Source organism: Corythoichthys intestinalis, chromosome 11, assembly GCF_030265065.1.
Source record: "Corythoichthys intestinalis isolate RoL2023-P3 chromosome 11, ASM3026506v1, whole genome shotgun sequence".
Classification (NCBI taxonomy): Eukaryota; Metazoa; Chordata; class Actinopteri; order Syngnathiformes; family Syngnathidae; genus Corythoichthys; species Corythoichthys intestinalis.
The window spans coordinates 49,620,490-49,639,845 of NC_080405.1; the positions used below are offsets into that span (position 1 = coordinate 49,620,490).

General features: G+C 36.6%; 1 protein-coding gene across 1 annotated transcript in view; it reads left to right on the top strand.

Annotated features, from left to right (window-relative positions):
* The window catches only part of egf (epidermal growth factor), a 49,828-nt gene that overhangs the window by 21,677 nt on the left and 8,795 nt on the right, over positions 1–19,356 (top strand). Inside the window, exons 8-17 of the mRNA XM_057849345.1 lie at positions 2,492–2,614; positions 5,609–5,734; positions 5,835–5,971; positions 11,763–11,911; positions 12,429–12,533; positions 12,642–12,859; positions 12,957–13,124; positions 15,422–15,568; positions 17,249–17,368; positions 17,871–18,009. Of these exons, the coding sequence (XP_057705328.1) occupies positions 2,492–2,614; positions 5,609–5,734; positions 5,835–5,971; positions 11,763–11,911; positions 12,429–12,533; positions 12,642–12,859; positions 12,957–13,124; positions 15,422–15,568; positions 17,249–17,368; positions 17,871–18,009 (1,432 nt within the window). The remainder of the gene's footprint in view (positions 1–2,491; positions 2,615–5,608; positions 5,735–5,834; positions 5,972–11,762; positions 11,912–12,428; positions 12,534–12,641; positions 12,860–12,956; positions 13,125–15,421; positions 15,569–17,248; positions 17,369–17,870; positions 18,010–19,356) is intronic.

Below are 19,356 nucleotides of genomic sequence, written 5' to 3' on the forward strand. Positions count from 1 at the left end.
AGGGTTATCAAATTTATCCCGTTAACGGCAGTAATTAATTTTTAAAGAAATGTATCACGTTAAAATATTTAACGCAATTAACGCATGCGCTGCACGACCCATTCACACATTGTCGCGCTCAATCTGTAATGGCACCGTTTTACCTATATATAGAGCTAAAAGGCAGCGTAAAATGAGTAGAGTGAATTTTGGCAGCCTTTGGAGCCTTTTTTAATTGGCTAAAGCCTTACAATCCCTCTCCCTACGATTGGAAATATCGTGGGAAGCAATGTGGGTATGAAAGGTAGTAACTGATTTTTTTCTTAACACCCTATGTTATTTCCCAACGCAGAGAAGATACATCAATTGGTACCACTACACACAGTCATGGTTGCACTTCCCATCATGCATTTGGGCAGAACAGTTAAATGGCTACAGTATCATTTACTGAAAGCTCAACAAATACACTAGATGGCAATATTTAGTCACAATATACAAAGTCACATTTATCCTTTAAGAATTACAAGTCTTTCTATCCGTGGATCCCTCTCACAGAAATAATGTTAATAATGTAAATGCCATCTTGAGGATTTATTGTCATAATAAACAAATACAGTACTTATGTACTGTATGTTGAATGTATATATTCGTCCAAGTTTTATTCATTTTTTTCTTTATGCATTGCCAAAATGTATATGATCGGGAAAAATTATCGGGAATGATTGGAATTGAATCGGGAGCAAAAAAAAAAAAAAAAAAAGCAATCGGATCGGGCATTATCGGGATCAGCAGATACTCAAACTAAAACGATCGGGATCGGATCGGGAGCAAAAAACGTGATCGGAACAACCCAAATTTTTTTGAATGCATTCGTAATTTAGTTTAAAGGTATATTTAGCCATTTTTTGTGGGAATGTGTGTCTGAGCCATTTGTTAAGAGCATTGTAAAAAAGCGTTAGCATTTAATAGCATTTAAGCTAGCGGACTTTTGCTAAGTAAGTTAGCCAGTTCTTTTGTTGTACACAGATCCTCTTATATATATACATATATATATATATATATATATTATATATATATATATATACATATATATATATATATATTTCATATATATATATATATATATATTAGGCTGTTAAACGATTAAAATTTTTAATCGAGTTAATTACAGCTTAAAAATTAATTAATCGTAATTAATCACAATTAATCGCAATTCAAACCATCTTCAAAATATGCCATATTTTTCTGTAAATTATTGTTGGAATGGAAAGATAAGACACAAGATGGATATATGCATTCAACATACGGTACATAAGGACTGTATTTGTTTATTATAACAATAAATCAACAAGATGGCATTAACATTATTAACATTCTGTTAAAGTGATCCATGGATATAAAGACTTGTAGTTCTTAAAAGATAAATGTTAGTACAAGGTATAGAAATTTTATATTAAAACCCCTCTTAATGTTTTCGTTTTAATAAAATTTGTAAAATTTTCAATCAAAAAATAAACTAGTAGCCCGCCATTGTTGATGTCAATAATTACTTACAAAATGCTCATGGGTGCTGACGCCTATAAAATCAGTCGCACCCAAGTGCCAGCAGAAGGCGGCAAAACTCCATAAAACACAACAAGTGAGCGTTTCACTGTACTGTCATTTAAATCTGTCTGAGCGGGGCATCTGCGTTAATTGCGTCAAATATTTTAACGTGATTAATTTAAAAAATGTATTAACGCCCGTTAACGCAATAATTTTGACAGCCCTAATATATATATATATATATATATATATATATACACCGTGTGAGGCTCAGCTCAGGTATTTTATTTTTTATGTTCCTTATCCGATTACTTGATTATTCGAACGAAATAGTTCATCGATTAATCGACTGCTAAAATAATCGATAGCTGCAGCCCTATTTTGAATGAACGAACGTTCCCAGTCTAAATGAATTGGGTGTCGAGCACCGTCAATGGCAGCCTTAGAGTTACCTGAGACACTATTATGGTGGAAGATTTTGGTAGCAACTTTTTTTAAACATTGACACCTTTTTAAAACGATATCTCCATTCTTGGCAGGAGCATATAGATAACCTTTTGGGATACAAAGTATCACGATATATCACCATTTCGATATTTTGTCACACCCCTAATTGGCTTTGTCAAATTTAAATCGCTTAGCCGACATCATGTGTTATCTAAACAAATCAAGACATATTTGGACTGCGGATGTAAAGCTAACCACTATTACAGTTGGTGTATATAATATCCATGTCCAGTGTGAGCTAAATCACATTTTAGACTGCTTCCCACCACACTCTCACCTATTTCTATAGGATTACAAGCTGACTTCATAAAAGGATTTTACATAAGGAGCTTGTTGCCACTTGGGCTCCAGGCAAGGAAATACCTACCTGTCTAAAAATAACTACAGACACAATGTACACGACATAATTTAACAACCTTAACGAAGTCTTAAGTATATGTGTTTTTTTTTTTCTCATCAGAAATCATAGCCTGTGAAGGTAACGCCACAGAGTGTGGTCACAGTTGTCTGGCAACAGAGGAGGGTCCCGCATGTGTTTGTCCAAAGGGCTCCGTTTTAAAGGAGGATGGACAGGCCTGTACAGGTACCAGTTGTTTTTAAATAATGAAATAAAATAGAAATTCAGTTCTTCAAATATTTGACCATGAATAGCTGAGGTTGAGGATTAGAATCATTTCTTGTGTTTCATCCTCAGAGCCTCAGAGTTGTTTTGTTTTTTTTTTGTATTAGGGCTGATTTATTGATTGCAGCTTTATTGTGCCCAGTGTCATCATTAGGCCTATTTTAGGGGGGCTTCAGTCCGCGTTTACCCTGTGACATTGCTAGCAGTTGGCACTACCTTTTTTTCGCAGTTGGTCTCTGCACACGTCTTACCTTTGTTGTTTTGCCATCTAAAGTCCGTCACTAAATCCGCTTATTACCACCTAAAAAATATAACCAGAATTAAGGGGCTTCTGACTCAACAAGAACTGGAAAAACTTATGCATGTATTCATTTTCAGCAGATTGGACTATTGCAACGGTATATTTACAGGTCTTAATAAAAAATCAGTCAGGAAGCTGCAGCTAGTAGAGAATGCTGCAGCCAGAGTCCTCAGAAATACAAGGAAGCTGGACCACATTACACTGGTTTTGAAATCGCTACACTGGCTTCCAGTGAGTCAAAGGATAGACTATAAAATACTACTGCTCGTCTACAAAACACTTAATGGCCTTGGACCAAAATACATGCTTGACTTGTTAGATTCCTATGAGACATCTAGACCCCTAAGGTCGTCTGGAACTGGTCTTCTGCATGTTCCAAGAACAAGAACCAAGCAGGGTGAGGCAGCATTTAGTTATTATGCTCCTCACCTCTGGAACAAGTTACCCGAACGTCTGAAGTATGTTCATACTGTTAGCTCTTTTAAATCAGGGCTAAAAACGCTTTTGTTTAGCACTGCATATCCATAACTGTCTATATATTTCAGTCTACCTGCTTTCTATTCCTCTTGTGCTTATCTCCATTGCTGATTTCAATTATTATCATTAGTAGTAGTTTTTGTTTTATTTTTATTTATTTATTTTTATTCTGTGATTAAATGCGATCTTTTGTCTTGGTGTTTACGTTGTGTTGATTTAAATGTTATTTTTATGATCTTCATGTGATGTAAAGCATTTTGAATTGCCTTGTGTTGAATTGTGCTATATAAATAAATTTGCCTTGCCTTGCCTTTTGCGGTCAAAAGTTACATCCCAGCTCTAAAATAACACTGCAACTTAGCTGCCGCTAGCTAGTTAATCTTACGTGTTTCGTGTGCACTCTTGTCACCACTATCTTTGGGGTGACTTCCTTCTGGAGCATCAGCTGTGTTTCTCACTTTATGCATAAATGAGTACTGGAGCTGGGCTCATTCACGTATGATTATCCTCAGTGGATAGTCATAATAATACACTAATAATAATCACTCCACCACTTTTATTGACCTGTTGGAGTCAGAGCAGAGGGGCAAGGATGATGACAGGGGAGAGACCTCTACTTAAAAGGAGAGTAGAACACTAATGATTAGAAAGTGGAGAAAGCCTCGACATATTCTCCCAATATGTAATCTGTGTATATACATACATATACAGTATACACACATCCCCAATTTGGCCAAATTTCCCAAAATTGTCCTATATGCGTGAGTGATGCATCATTGGAAAGCTTAAAATCTCAATTTTCTGGGGGAAGAAATTTTTTGAACAGGAGAGTATTTAAAAAAAAATAAATAAACAGCAAAACCCTAATTGGAGGTGAGAGAATGCGAGAGCAGAATTAAAGATGCCATGATTTCAACGAGATATTATCACGTACATACCTCTTTTCGATCCAAAAACTCCATGTAGCACGTAGAACCGAGTGTTAAGGCACAGCTGTGAATGGCCACAGCTGAATTTTTGGGGGGATCTTATGGGTGAATATAAGAAGGGTCGCGACGCAGAAATCGCAGACATCAAGGAGTAATTGAGATTTTCATTTTCATATATTTACCCTTTTAGACTTTTTTTTTTCAATTTTTCATTGTTTGGATCGATTATTTATCGTCTAAAATATTGGGGAAAATCCGACAGTAACAAAAAAAAAATACAATTAAGCGATAGTTATGAGGTAGATATCCGTGACTTTTTTACAGACGCCAATTTTTTCATTGTGATGTAATTTGTTTAATAGTTTAAAACATGCGAGTGAATAATTTTTTTAAGTCTTTTTTTTAAACTAAATATTAGACATTAGTTAATGATTCTAAGCTAAAAATGACAGACATTTCAAATAAATATAAATACTAAGCTTTTTATGGCTGGGTTGAAACAAAAGCGCCTGCGCAACGTCTGTAAACAGGGGTTTCCAGGGTAAAACGGACAAATTAAATATAGTTCGGGGGATTCATGCGCCATGAATCTGCTCTGACAGCATACAGACATATGAAACACAACAGTTCTTTTGGCTTAAAATAAAGCAGCTTATTTTAAAGAGGGGTGCAAGAGCAGAAACTGCTCTTTCAGCCTTGTCTGCGTTTTCTCCCATATAGATATGTATAAATATACAGTATATTATCAATCTTTGTTAGCTGTTTGTGAAGTTTTGTGCTTATATGCTACGTTCACTTACATTCCGTGTAACTCCTGGGGCCTAAGCCCCCCCGTTCTTAAAACCTAGTGACGCCCTTGATTGTGCCTGTAGGTTCCAAATTAGCCAGTCGAGGACCTGTGCTGTGAAAGTGCTGGGGCACCTTTGTGCTTGTTAGGTTTAGGTCGGGGTCCGGATCGTTACACAAAAAAGTAATATATTACACACCACATATTATTCTCAGAAATCGACTTGTTGCTGGGAAAAGTGATTTAATTTCATTAACGCATGACTTAGTAACATGTTATACACTACACTGTTGGGTTTAGGAAGAGGGCTTCGGCTTCTGATCAGTAAAAACTAAAAAGTATGAATTTTTGACACAGTTTTAACAAAGTCATCGAGTAAGATTTTTGCTTGAAACAACGCTATAAGAACATATTAAGCATTAGTATTATTATTATTTTTAATACATAAATGTTGTTTCCAGGCTGTGCCTCTGTAGACAGAGGGGGTTGCAGTCAGCTGTGCATCCCGGTATCCCCCACTAGGTGGCAATGTGATTGCCTGCCTGGTTATCATCTTCACCATGACGGCAAGCGGTGCATTGCCTCAGGTGAGTCATTGTTGTGGAGTAATTATTATAACACATTATATATTTTATCTTTGTGCTGATTTAAGCTTGTGCTTGCAATTGTGCGTTTCTTTTGTTTTAGGACCACCACCATATCTGCTTGTTGCCAGTCTAGTGGGTGTACAGAGAATCGATATTAATGGCACTGAGGGTCAAACCCTCGTGGAAGAGCCCAGAGGAACTATTGTATCTTTGGACTATGATCCAATGTTCAATCATGTAAGAAAAAAAATCACATTCAAATGAGTTTTAAAATGAAGCACAGCATTTGGTGCGGGCCTGCAGTGACACCTAGTGGACAGATCCTATAGCTGAATACTGCCAAAGTTTGTTATTCATTTGCAAGGGCGATTTTGAAAACTTCCAGAATAAATGTCTGGATTTTATTAGCAAATTGAAAGTGCAATATTTGGACATAAATTATATGGACACACAATAAACACAAACGTGTTAATAATCTCTCAACTGTCCAGGAATGCAAAAAATAAACATTTGTCTTAAGACCACTCAATAATGTCTGTCTAAATAAATAAATATAACTGAAAAACCTTCTTTGTCAGGGAATAACAAAAATAAATGGAGCCTCCCTTCAGGTAAAACACTGCAGTTTTTGTCCAAAAGCACAGCCAAACTCAACAAAAAATGAAAGCTGTTTTGGCCCGCTTTAAGACCACATAAATAAAATAAAAATTGGGGAGCAGGAGGTTAACCCCGTTTCACTACATTTCTCACAGTTTAATTAATGTCAACAGTAGAAAACAAATACAGGACGGCACTTCTCTCTAAGCAGCTTTCCTACTTGAGTTTAGCAGGTTAGCAAGTTCACACAGTTTAATGTTATGCTAACTCTGATGTAGGTCGGACTTTCAGTAGCAAAATTAGTGGTATGTTCCCCACTTCCACAATACTGACGTGTTTTTACATTACTTACAGTGGCTGTTGCTGGCTAAAAAAGGAATATCCCTAATATCTCAAATATCTAATGTGAGTGTCGGCGGGGTGGGGGTGCGGCAGTCAAGTCATCAGCCATTTAAACATGCGCTTAAGGGGGAAAAGATGGACCGACACATTCAGCAAGTGAAAAAGGGTAAGTGTTAGTCCAAACATTATGAAAATAATTCACCATATTTTTTCGGACTGTGAGTCGCACCTGAGTATAAGGCGCACCAGCCCAAAAATGCGCAATGAAAAAGACAATAAAACATATTAGGGCAGCAGCTATTGAATATTTTAGTAATCGAGTAATCTACTGAAAATACAATCGATTAATCGAGTAACCGGATAAAACATTTTTAAAGGTAAAGAGCAATTATTAATACATGAGAAAACAAGACATTACACCCAATATTGACCCATTTTTAGACAATCAATGTCTTTTAGATGTACATTGTTGAAAACAGCCAACAATTGCGTCTCAGATGTGACTACAAAAATAAAACAACAAATTCACTGCATTCATTCAAAAAACTTCTTATATATAAAAAAAAAAAAAAAAAAAAAAATTTGTTTCTTACCTAAGAATGTCATTACGCTTGATAAAACACATCACTTAAAAGTAGGGCTGCAGCTGTCGATTATGTTAGTAGTCGATTAATCGATGAACTAGTTAGTTCGAATAATTGGATAAGGAACATCAAAAAAAAAAAATCAAAATACCTGAGCTGAGTCTCAAACGGTATAAAAAAATAAATAAATGAGGATCTATGTACAACAAAAGAACAATTGGCTAACTTACATAGCAAAAGTCAGCTAGATTAAATGCTATAAAATGCTAATGTTACTTATATATTTATTTTTTATTTTTTCTAACAATGCTAAAATAAAAAAATAAAAAACGGCTAAATATAACTCTAAATTATGAAAAAACATTAGTTCAAACAAAAATTTAGCTTATGTTGGTCTTAACAGGGAGCAGATGGATTCAGCCATGTGAAATGAGGCAGTGTAGAGGGCAGTGTATCCACCCAAATCAATAAAACTAAATGCAAACACTTTCAAAACAAACCATTACAACACCACTTTAATTAAACGAATACTCGAAGCAGCAAAATTTAATTCGAATCTTTTTTTCTAATCGAATACTTAAGTTAATCGATTAATCGTTGCAGCACTAAAACATATTAGTCGTACCGGAGTATAAGTCGCATTTTTGGGGGAAATTTACTTGATAAAATCCAACAAATAGAACAGATATGTGATCTTGAAAGGCAATTTAAGATAAAAATACAATAGAAAACAACATGCTGAATAAGTGTAACGTATGATTACTGTGTGAGTGTCCAATTACTCACATAGAGGGGGGAGCGGGGCTCTGTCGGACGCGCTGCATCCACGAAGACTCGCGTGGGGCTGGGCCTGTCATCCAGTGGCGTTCATTTGTCTAATTCCCTCTTAATGTGATCGCATGTATCATAAACTTTGATCACATGACTATTAGTCTAATAGTGACTTTCCCATCCGCTCGAGCTCAAGAGGTGACACATGTTTGTCTACTATATATACAGTATATCACAAAAGTGTGCACTGTGATCGTGTAGAACTTAAAGTGAACCAAACATAAAAATATCAAATATGACAGTACGAGAGCCAATCTATTTCGATCGGATGGAATACATGTAGATGAAATACTGGCGTATGAAATGCTGGCGTTAGCAGTTAACAGAAAAATGGCACCCTGCCTCCTCTCTTCCTACCTCAATCAAACCTTCCCAGGTAGTCACAGGTGGTATTAATCAGGTGACAGAGTGACAGTGACACACCCACTCTCATTAACCCTTTGCACACCCAAACAAGTAGTGCTCAAATTCCTGCCTCTAACAGTCATAATGTTACATGATGCGTGAAGAACGAAACGCGAACGTGGTCGGTATGTTAATGTAACATAGCTATTAAGAGTTATTCAGGTAACTATAGCATAAAGAACATGCTAACAAGTTTACCAAGCCATCAGTGTCACTCCAAAACACCAAAATAACATGTGAAATGATATAATAATCTGTTAATAATTTCACACTTCTCACACAAAAATACACACGGTCCCAGGCTTCAACTGGGACCGTGTGCTTTGGTCAGATGAGACCAAGATTGAGCTTTTTGGCAACAAACACTCTAAGTGGGTCTGGCGTGCCATGAAAGATGTGCATGCTGAAAAGCACCTCATACCCACTGTGAAGTATGGGGGTGGGTCAGTGATGCTGTGGGGCTGTTTCGCTTCCAAAGGCCCTGGGAACCTTGTTAGGGTGCATGGCATCATGACTGCTTTGAAATACCAGGACATTTTAAATCAAAATCTGTTGCCCTCTGCCCGAAAGCTGAAGATGGGTCGTCACTGGGTCTTTCAGCAAGACAATGACCCTAAACATATGGCCAAATCTACACAGAAATGGTTCACCAGACACAAAATCAAGTTCCTTCCATGGCCAACTCAGTCCCCAGACCTTGTTTTGTTGGCAAAAGGGGGTTGTACAAAGTATTAACACCAGGGGTGCTAATAATTGTGACACACATTATTTGATGTCAAATAATTTTTTCTTTATGTGGGATTTTTTTCCCACTGAATGAATGCACTTGTATTGAAGGTTGGATTTTTCTCGTTTTTCCATTAAGGTCCCATATTATTTGAATTTTACAAAATTATTAGAAGCTAAAAAACATCCTTTTCAGGGGTGCCAATAATTATGGAGGGCACTTTAACTGAACTCATTACATAATGCAAATAAGGTTGCTTAAAAGTTGGTGGGGACAATTAGAGCATCCTGAAAAGTTGGTAGTGTTATGTCCCTACCGTCCCTATGCAAACCTACTCCCTTGTTCATTAGTCTATGGTCTTAGTGTTTAAATTAGGGCTGTCAAACGATTACAATTTTTAATCGCGTTAATTACAGCTTAAAAATTAATTCATCGTAATTAATCGCAATCCAAACCATCTATAAAATATGCCAAATTTTTCCGTAAATTATTGTTGGAATGGAAAGATAAGACACAAGACGGATATATACATTCATATACGGTACATAAGTACTGTATTTGTTTATATGTATGTATTTGTTATAACAATAAATCAACAAGATGGCATTAACATTATTAACATTCTGTTAAAGCGATCCATGGATAGAAAGACTTGTAGTTCTTAAAAGATAAATTTTAGTTATTGAAATTTTATATTAAAACTAGGGGTGTCAAACGATTAAAAATTTTAATCGAGTTAATTACAGCTTAAAAATTAATTAATCGTAATTAATCGCAATTAATCGCAATTCAAACCATCTATAAAATATGCCATATTTTTCTGTAAATTGTTGGAATGGAAAGATAAGACACAAGATGGATATATATACTGTACATTCAACATACGGTACATAAGTACTGTATTTCTTTATTATAACAATAAATCAACAAGATGGCAATACCATTATTAACATTCTGTTAAAGCGATCCATGGATAGAAAGACTTGTAGTTCTTAAAAGATAAATTTTAGTACAAGTTATAGAAATTTTATATTAAAACCCCTCTTCATGTTTTCGTTTTAATAAAATTTGTAAAATTTTCAACAAAAAAAAAAACTAGTAGCCCGCCATTGTTGATGTCAATAATTACTTACACAATGCTCATGGGTGCTGACGCCTATAAAATCAGTCGCACCCAAGCGCCAGCAGAGGGCGGCAAAATGCCGAAAAACACAACAAGGACAGCTTTCACTGTGCTGTCATTTTAATCTGTTTGAGCAGGGCATTTGTGTGTTAATTTAACTTTAACGGAATTAATTTTAAAAATTAATTACCGTTCGTTAACGCGATAATTTTGACAGCCCTAGTTAAAACCCCTCTTCATGTTTTCATTTTAAGAAAAATTGTAAAATTTTCAATCAAAAAATAAACTAGTAGCTCGCCATTGTCAATGTCAATAATTACACAATGCTCATTCATGGTGCTGAAACCCATAAAATCAGTTGAACTCAATCGCCAGCAGAGGGCGTCAAAACACCAAAAAACACAAGCAATAAGTGGACATTACACTGTGCTGTCATTTTAATCTGTTTGTGCGGGGCATGTGCGTTAAATGCGTCAAATATTTTAACTAGGGCTGTCAAACGATTAAAATTTTTAATCGAGTTAATTACAGCTTAAAAATTAATTAATCGTAATTAATCGCAATTAATCGCAATTCAAACCACCTATAAAATATGCCATATTTTTCTGTAAATTATATATATATTCTGTAAAATAAATTGTTGTAATGGAGAGATAAGACACAAGATGGATATATACTTTCAACATACGGTACAAAAGGACTGTAGTGGGCATTTCACTCTACTGTCATTTAAATCTGTCTATGCTGTCCTCACTCCGAAGCGTCTACTTTTTCCAAAGCTAGACAGCTAGTGAACGACGCCTTAATAATTAGACTTCTTCCTTTTTCATCTGATTTATTAATAAAATGGCCTCAAACCATTGTCCTCTTTAGACCGTCGTAAAACTACAAAAAAAAAGTACACAAGCATTGCATTAGCAACAACGTTAGCTTAGCACGCTATACAGGTTCACTAAACATAAACAAAAAGTGTCTCATACAAAAAATATAACATTTCGCTTACTAACATAATATGTACATTCTTTACAACAACCATACTTACGGACAAATCTTGTCCAAGGATCATATAAGCACAACATTATCAGCCCGAGACGTCGTGCAGCCATAATGAACTGGAAAGAAAACAATAAACCATGTCGCAAAGCGACCACAAGAGTTCACTGTTGGACAGCACAAAAAGTCTTGCTGTAAAACTTACCAAAAGGCAGAATACTTTCTGAGCGGGACATGTGCGTTAATTGCGTCAAATATTTTAACGTGATTAATTTTAAAAATTATTTACCGCGCGTTAACGCGATAATTTTGACAGCCCTAATTTTAACGTGATTAATCAAAAAAATTAATTACCACCCGTTAACGCGACAATTTTGACAGCCCTAGTTTAAATACATTGAATGTCTTGTTTTATTACATTTAAAGGTTTACTTTGCAAGTACATCCAAGAAAGCCATCGAACGGGTCCATGTGAATGGTGGGTTCAGACAACTTCTCATCAACAACGGTCCGGATTCGAACAGCGCACTGACTGTCGATTGGATCCATCGCAAGATGTATTGGACTGTTACGAGGTGCGTGGATGGATAGTTTTGAAATTATATTATTCCAATACAAACTTTTTCCCCTTTCTTCCATTCAGTTACATGGGCAAGTGTCTCATAACATTTGACCACTGCATTATTGGAAACTAATCCATGACATATTCATGGTTCACTATGCACACATTTTCTCATTTCATATACATTACAGTCTTTGGGGGACTCATATCCCTGGCTACAGGTTGAAAAGTGTAGAAATTTGCTCTTGAAACCTTAGATGCCAAGTCTAAATGAAAATTTGTGTCAAGGAAGTATAGTAAAGTGATGCAATTTGATTGAGAGACTAGTTTTGTATTGTATACCAGGGTGGAACTACTAGTTGTAGCTTTGGTTATTAGAGGATGTTACAACTCATGCTTGTACTGTAAATGAACACTACCCATTTGATGAGCTTGAAATAGTATTGGGATCACAGTTCGTGTTATAGTCACAATTTAAACGGTTGATGTAGACAATTCTAAAGTAAAGAGTCTTGATGTGACACTTCCAGCCAGTCAACAGTGGTCAGCAGCACCTTGGATGGATTTAATATGACAACTGTAGCGAGCAGCGGACTTGACAAACCAACATCCATTGCAGTTCATCCTCTGGAAAAGTCAGTTTGACATCAATATAGCATTTGTATATTTTTACATTTGAAAATTCCCACTATTTGTACTGAAATAAAATGGCATCTACTCCACACATTCAATCTTTTTTTGAGGAAGTTGTTCTGGGCGGATATTGGAAGTCAACCTAAGGTGGAAAGCTGCTCTTTAGACGGAAAGGACCGAACAGTGATCGCAAATACCAACCTTGTGGCACCCGGTGGTTTGACGGTGGACTTCGCTGATGGTCGCCTGTTCTGGTGTGACGAAACCAGGGTGGAGACCTGCTCTCTGGACGGTTCCGACAGATGGGTCCTGCTAGAGAACCATGTAGGTGAGGTTATGAACTGGTGATAGTATTTTAGAAACTTAATAACTGATGCTTGCTTCATCTCATTAAACTATTTTATTTCATGTTCTGGCTGGCGCAGGACGGCCATTTGACCTGGCTGTGTTTGAGGACAGGTTGTGGTTGGTGGACAGAGATCACCGGCAGCTGATGAGTGTGCACAAGCGGACTGGAAGGGAACTGCAATACATCCGTAGTGACTTGGTCCTCCCTGCTGCAGTTGTGGTGGTGCATCCACTTGCTAAACCAGGTACAGGAAGATGGTAATAATCTATTTTATGAATCTATCAGCTGTCAAGGGTTGGTTTAGGTTAGGGGTGTCCAAACTTCAGACTTCGTTTGATTTGTATTTAAATTGAGAAATGCAAAATAATCTAGGCCAGTGTTTTCAACCTTTTCTGAGTCATGGCACGTTTTTACATTGGAAAAATCTCGCAGCACACCACAAACCAAAAATGTTCCAAAATTACCTTCAGTACAGTATATTTATTTATAGAATAATTTCTCAGTATTCATACTTACTCAGTGTGAAACTTGAGCCTGTTTAGATGAACACAGAGCCGATATCCTGGCAGGAATCATCTTCAACAGTTCTTTGTCTCTCTGTTTTACTATTATTATTTTTTTTTTAATAGCGGTTAGGCTTGAAAAGCTCAGAATGATCAGACAGGGGGACTTTAGCAATGTATTTAACCCAGCACTTCTCAAATAGTGGGGCGGGCCCTCCCAGGGGGGCACAGAGCGATGCTGGGGGTGGCGCATGTGACCTTGGGGAACATACTTTTTTGCCGTACTAGAATAAAGGGTAATTGCACATCCACTCAGTGGGTGGCAGTGCCGCTCTCATTTTCAGCGTGTGCGCAATATTTTTGAACCAAACGAGCACACAGATAAGAGCACTGGAGATATGAAAAGATAAGACAAGGAAATATGACAAGCGTATGCAGCATTTGGCTTTTGGCTTTGACTTTTAGTACAGTGGGAGACGAGGAAAGACCGGTCTATTTACTTTGTCTAAAAATGTTCGCAGCGGACAGCAGGAATTATTTTTTTCAGCCAAAACGTGCCAACAATCCTCCCGCTTTGTCAGTGTTACATCAGTAAACTAGCGAGCACTGTCATATAATCATATAAGGTGGCATACCAAGTTGCTCAGGGCAAAATAACTCCACAACATAGGAAAGGAGCTGGTACTGCCAGCAGCAAAAATTAACTGTCCCTCTGGCCAATGACAGTGTCGTTTTTGTTCTATTAATTCTTGTTTTTTCAGTCTAATTGTTTGGAATATTGTCCTCGTGAGTTAATGTTGCTAATCAATTTGAGTTTATTATTATTTATTGACTTTTTTAAATGGTATTTTTCAGTATCAAATGGTGAAAAAATCTTGAGTGTATATTTACAGTATGGATGAGTTTTTTTTTTTTTTTTTTTAACTTGTTGAAAGTTGATCTATGTTACTTTTCTTTAATATTAAAAATAACACAATCTTATGCAGAGGAATATTTTATATACAAATTATACTACAGTATATTTATAGTGGCGGCAGAGTTGGGGGGGGCACGGAACGTTTATGTCTTCCTGGGGGGGCATGACAGAAAATAATTGAGAAGCACTGATTTAACCGCATCAGGGTCGAGCATCTCGCTGACAATGGCTTTGAAGGCAGGTAGTATTAATGTCCCAGCCATAATGTGGGACTTTTTGGATTTAGCAACAAGTTCAGCAACAAGGCTTTGAGGGCTTGCTGATTTACCTTTGTAGTTATTCTAAAAAACGTTGCATGTTTCTCTGTGTTTTCACAAAGGCAAACAAAATAGTCCACAGTGTGAAATGAGGGGTGATTCGTTTAAAGATGACGTTTAAGCTTGCTTGGCACCATGGCACTGTTGGATAGCTGCTCATGTCGCGTTCAAGAACTGCTCAGATTTCTAGCAATCAGCCACCTTTGCTGTCCTTGACAATAAGTTGGAATAAAACACAGGGTTCACGGTTGTCACAAAGGGATAAAATGGAAAGGACACTTCGTATATCGACACTTGACGAGTCTAATTAAACGATGTACAGTAGACTGGGGTCCACATTGTCGCGTACAGCAAGGTGGCTGATGGCTAGACATCGACTCCACCATCAGATAGTGAAGTGTAGCTATAAGTTGAGCTAGAAATCCGTGCAGTTCTTGAACATGACACGAACAATACCTCGCTCATCTGCACATGACCGAGAACTTTCTATGTACACCTTCCTTTCTACTGCAACTCCACTCGACACACAAAAAAAAAAAAAGAAATGCGGTATTGGATAATTTCTCACGGTACACTAGTGTGCCGCTGCACACCGGTTGAAAAACACTGATCTAGGCTGAATTGAAGCTTCCTGTGTGGGCCATATGCAATGATAATTTCATAATTTGCTGTGGGCCAAAATAGGCTGGGCAGCAGTCGTTTGGAGACCACTGGTTTATGGTAAAGCCTCTGGTTTTATGTTGCTTGATGAGGAAGTGTTTGGTTTATGGTACGTAAGCGTAAATGTTTGATCCATCTTTCACAGGGTTAATGCTATACAACAAGACAGTAAGTGTGACAACACTTCCAAACAAAATATTCAATAATGAAAACACACCGGCACCACCCTCTAACAGAACAGATGTGGACTCGGACATTGAGGCAAGGATGTTCACAGACAAGATGGTATCAGGTAACAACCGTATAGAATACACCAACTTATAGTGGTATGAAAAAATATCTGAACCTTTTAGAATTCATCACATTTATGCATAAAATCCCCATCAAATGTGATCTCCTCTTTGTCAAAATCACACAGATGAAAATACAGTGTATCCTTTAACTAAAAACTAAAAACGAACATTTACAGATTTTCATATTTTAATGAGGATAGAATGCAAACAATGACAGAAGGGGGAAAATAAGTTAGTGAACCCTCTGCCTCAGGAGACTTAAAGAGCAATTGAAACCAATTTTTACCAGTTTTACCAGAGTGGTTTAAAGCTTCCCTGCCCACTATAAAACACTCACCTGGTAAGAAATGTCTTGATGAGAAGCATTGTCTGATGTGCATCATGGCTCAATCAAAAGAGCTGTCTGAAGACCTGCGATCAAGGATACTAGATTTGTATAAAGCTGGGAAAGGATACAAAACCATCTCTAAAAGTCTGGATGTTCATCGATCGACAGTCAGAGAAGTTGTCTACAAATGGAGAGAGTTTGGCACTGTTGCTTCTCTCCCAAGGAGTGGCCTTCCCCCAAAGATGATGCCAAAAGTTCAGCACAGAATACTCAGAGAAGTAAAAAAGAACCCTAGAGTGCCTGCTAAAGACGTACAGAAATCACTGGCACAGTCCAATATCGCTGTGCACACATCAACTATATGTAAAACTATGGCCAAGAATGGTGTTCATGAGGGGACTCCACGGAGGGAGTCACTGCTGTCTAAAAAAACATTGTTGCTCGTTTAATGTTCACAAAAAGGCACTTGGACACTCCACAGAAGTTTAGGCAAAATATTTTGTGAATTGATGAAACCTAGGTTGAATTGTTTGGGAGTAACACACAACGTCAGGCATGAAGGAAAAATGAACAGCTCACCAACATCAACACCACATCCCCACTGTGAAACATGGTGGAGGGAGCATCATGATTTGGGGCTGTTTTGCGACCTCAGGGCCTGGACAACTTGCAATCATTAATGGAACAATGAATTCAAAGGTTTATCAGGGTGTTTTGCAGGAAAACCAGAGGCTGTCTGTCAGACAGTTCAAGCTAAAAAGAGGATGGATGCTGCAACAAGACAATGATCCAAAACACAGGAGTTAATCAACTTCAGAATGGTTTCAGAAGAACAAAACATTCTGGAGTGGCCAAGTCAAAGTCCAGACTTGAACCCCATTAAGATGCTGTGGCATGACTAAAGACAGCGATTCATGCCAGACATCCCAGAAGTCTGACTGAACTACAGCAGTTTTGTCAAAAAAAAAAAAAAAAAAAGGGCCAAGATTAGTCCTGATCGATGTGCCAGAATGATCTGCAGCTACAGGAACAGTCTGGTTGAAGTTATTCCTGCCAAAAGGGGGGCACAAAATATTAAATGTGATGGTTCACTTACTTATTTTTTCCCCTTCTGTCATTGTTTCCTCATTAAAATATGAAAACCTATAAATGTTTGGGTGGTTTTAGTTAAAGCAGGCACTGTTTTTTCATCTGTGTGATTTTGACAAAGATCAAATCACATTTGATGGTGATTTTATGCAGAAATGTGAGAAATTCCAAAAGGTTCAGATGCTTTTTTATACCACCGTAATAGAAAGCTATCTCTTTCAATTGTAAGCCTTAATGACATGTTCATTTTGGTCTCTGTCAGACCAGCATGAGTGTTATTCGGCTGGATCATGCGGTCCAAATGCCAAGTGTCGCGTGATTGCCGGCCATCCAGTCTGTTCTTGTCTGGAGGGTTTTACTGGTGATGGACATTCGTGTGTGGGTGAGTATATTATGTCATACTAGAATGAGAATAACAAGATATTGTGATATGAGCCTTTAGGATGTTAGAGCGATATTGATGGCCACTTGTTGATGTCTGGTAAGGAGGCAAGCTGTGGGTTTTGAAATAATTAGTGTTGCACCAATGACTGTGTCGGATATCGGTACCGATACTAATTGTGGTTGTTACGACACTGACTGCATAAAAGAGCTGAAACAAGCTGGAACTTCCCAGTACTTGTGTACTTATAGTGTGGTATTACTCATATCCCGTTGTCTCTACTTATATATTGTATACATGTTTGGTAAATTCTAGATATTGATTAATGTAAACTTGAAAGGCACAATTGCAACAAAATCGCAGACTGCTTAAATCTGGAGGAAGTCTTCCTACTGTATGAAATTGCAGTACTGGTTACCACAGCAACAGGCAGTCTTGTCAATGTGTGTTTGCTGTTCATTACACTTTAGCTCCATGTATGTTTTCTCTCCCTCTCTCTTAGAAATGCGTATCATGCCACCGTTGGTGACAACCAGCCGCCCTGGAAACTCTGTGGAGAGTTGCCCCTCCACACATGAGTCTTACTGCTTATACCAGGGTGCCTGCTTCTACTTGCCTGAGGTGGAGTCCTACGCCTGCAAGTAATTCACCTTTCTTTTGCGTAAACCCATTCAGGGATAGTGGTAATTTCCAGTCAAAATGGGATTTGGACACCTCACGCTGTCAATGGCAACCAATGAGTTAACATGTCATAATTCGTGAAAGGAAGGGTTAACTGTCAAAATGATGCAAAACCTCTATAGAGGTAGATTTGTGTCTTTATTATTCAATCAAAAAAAAAAAAAAAAAAAAAGCTGCTTCAATTAAAAAAAAAAAAAAAAATTTTAAAAGTTGCTTCAATCAGAACATACATTTACAATTTAAAAAAAAAAAAAAAAAACAGTCCAAAAAATGTGTTTCAATGCAAAAATAAATTTGAAACAAAAAAAATGCATGTGTTTTTTTTTTTTTTTTGATTGATTGATTGAAGTCGTTTTTTTTTTTTTTTTTTCTTTTTTTTTTTTTTTTAATTGAAACAACTTCTTTGATTGAAATAATGTAGTTTTGCATTTGGGCCACATTTTGGCTAGGACATTTGTGTCTTTATTATTCAATAAAAATAAGTTACTTCAAAACAAAACAAAAAAATATTTTCAAAAGAAAAATCACTTCAATCAAAATTTTAAAAAAAAATTCAATCATAGGAAGAACGTTTTTGAATGCAAAAAAATATTTGAGACTGAGAAATTTGCATTTGAACACTTAATTTTTCATTGAAACTGTTTTCTTTGATTGAAGCCATCATTTTTATGTTTGGGTCATATTATGTGTAGGACATTTGTGTCTAAATACTTCAATCCCAGAAAAAGTTGCTTCAATAAAAGAAAAAAAAAAGAAAAAATCAATCAAAGAAAAAAAATCATTTTTAAAATAAAATTGCCCTTCGCTAAAAAAAATGTACATATATATTTTGAAAATATTTCTTTTATTTGAAATATATATTTTTTTAATTGAAGTGTCACTTTTTTGGAGAGCAAAAAGTTTTGAACACTTTTTTTATTTGAAGTACTAAAAGTTTTAAACACTTTTTTTCAAGTAGAAAAAGTTTTGATTGAATCATGTTGACACAAAGATCCAACTTCGCCGCAACTTCCAACATGTTTGAGTGACAGGTGACTACGCCAATGGCATAAAAGCATAATGAAACATGAATAATTGCCACCAGTGCTCCGGCAAGCCATCGGACTCTGCTCGAGTTTTCGACTTCTTTTTTTTTTTTTTTTTTTTTTTTTTGATTGAAAATGCATATTTTGATTGAAACAACTTTTTTCGGGATTGAAGCAACTTTTTTTATTATTATTATTATTATTTTTGAATAATAAAGTAATAAATCTACCTCCATAAACCTCAATAATGTCTCCTACTGACATGAATGACTTCAACCAATA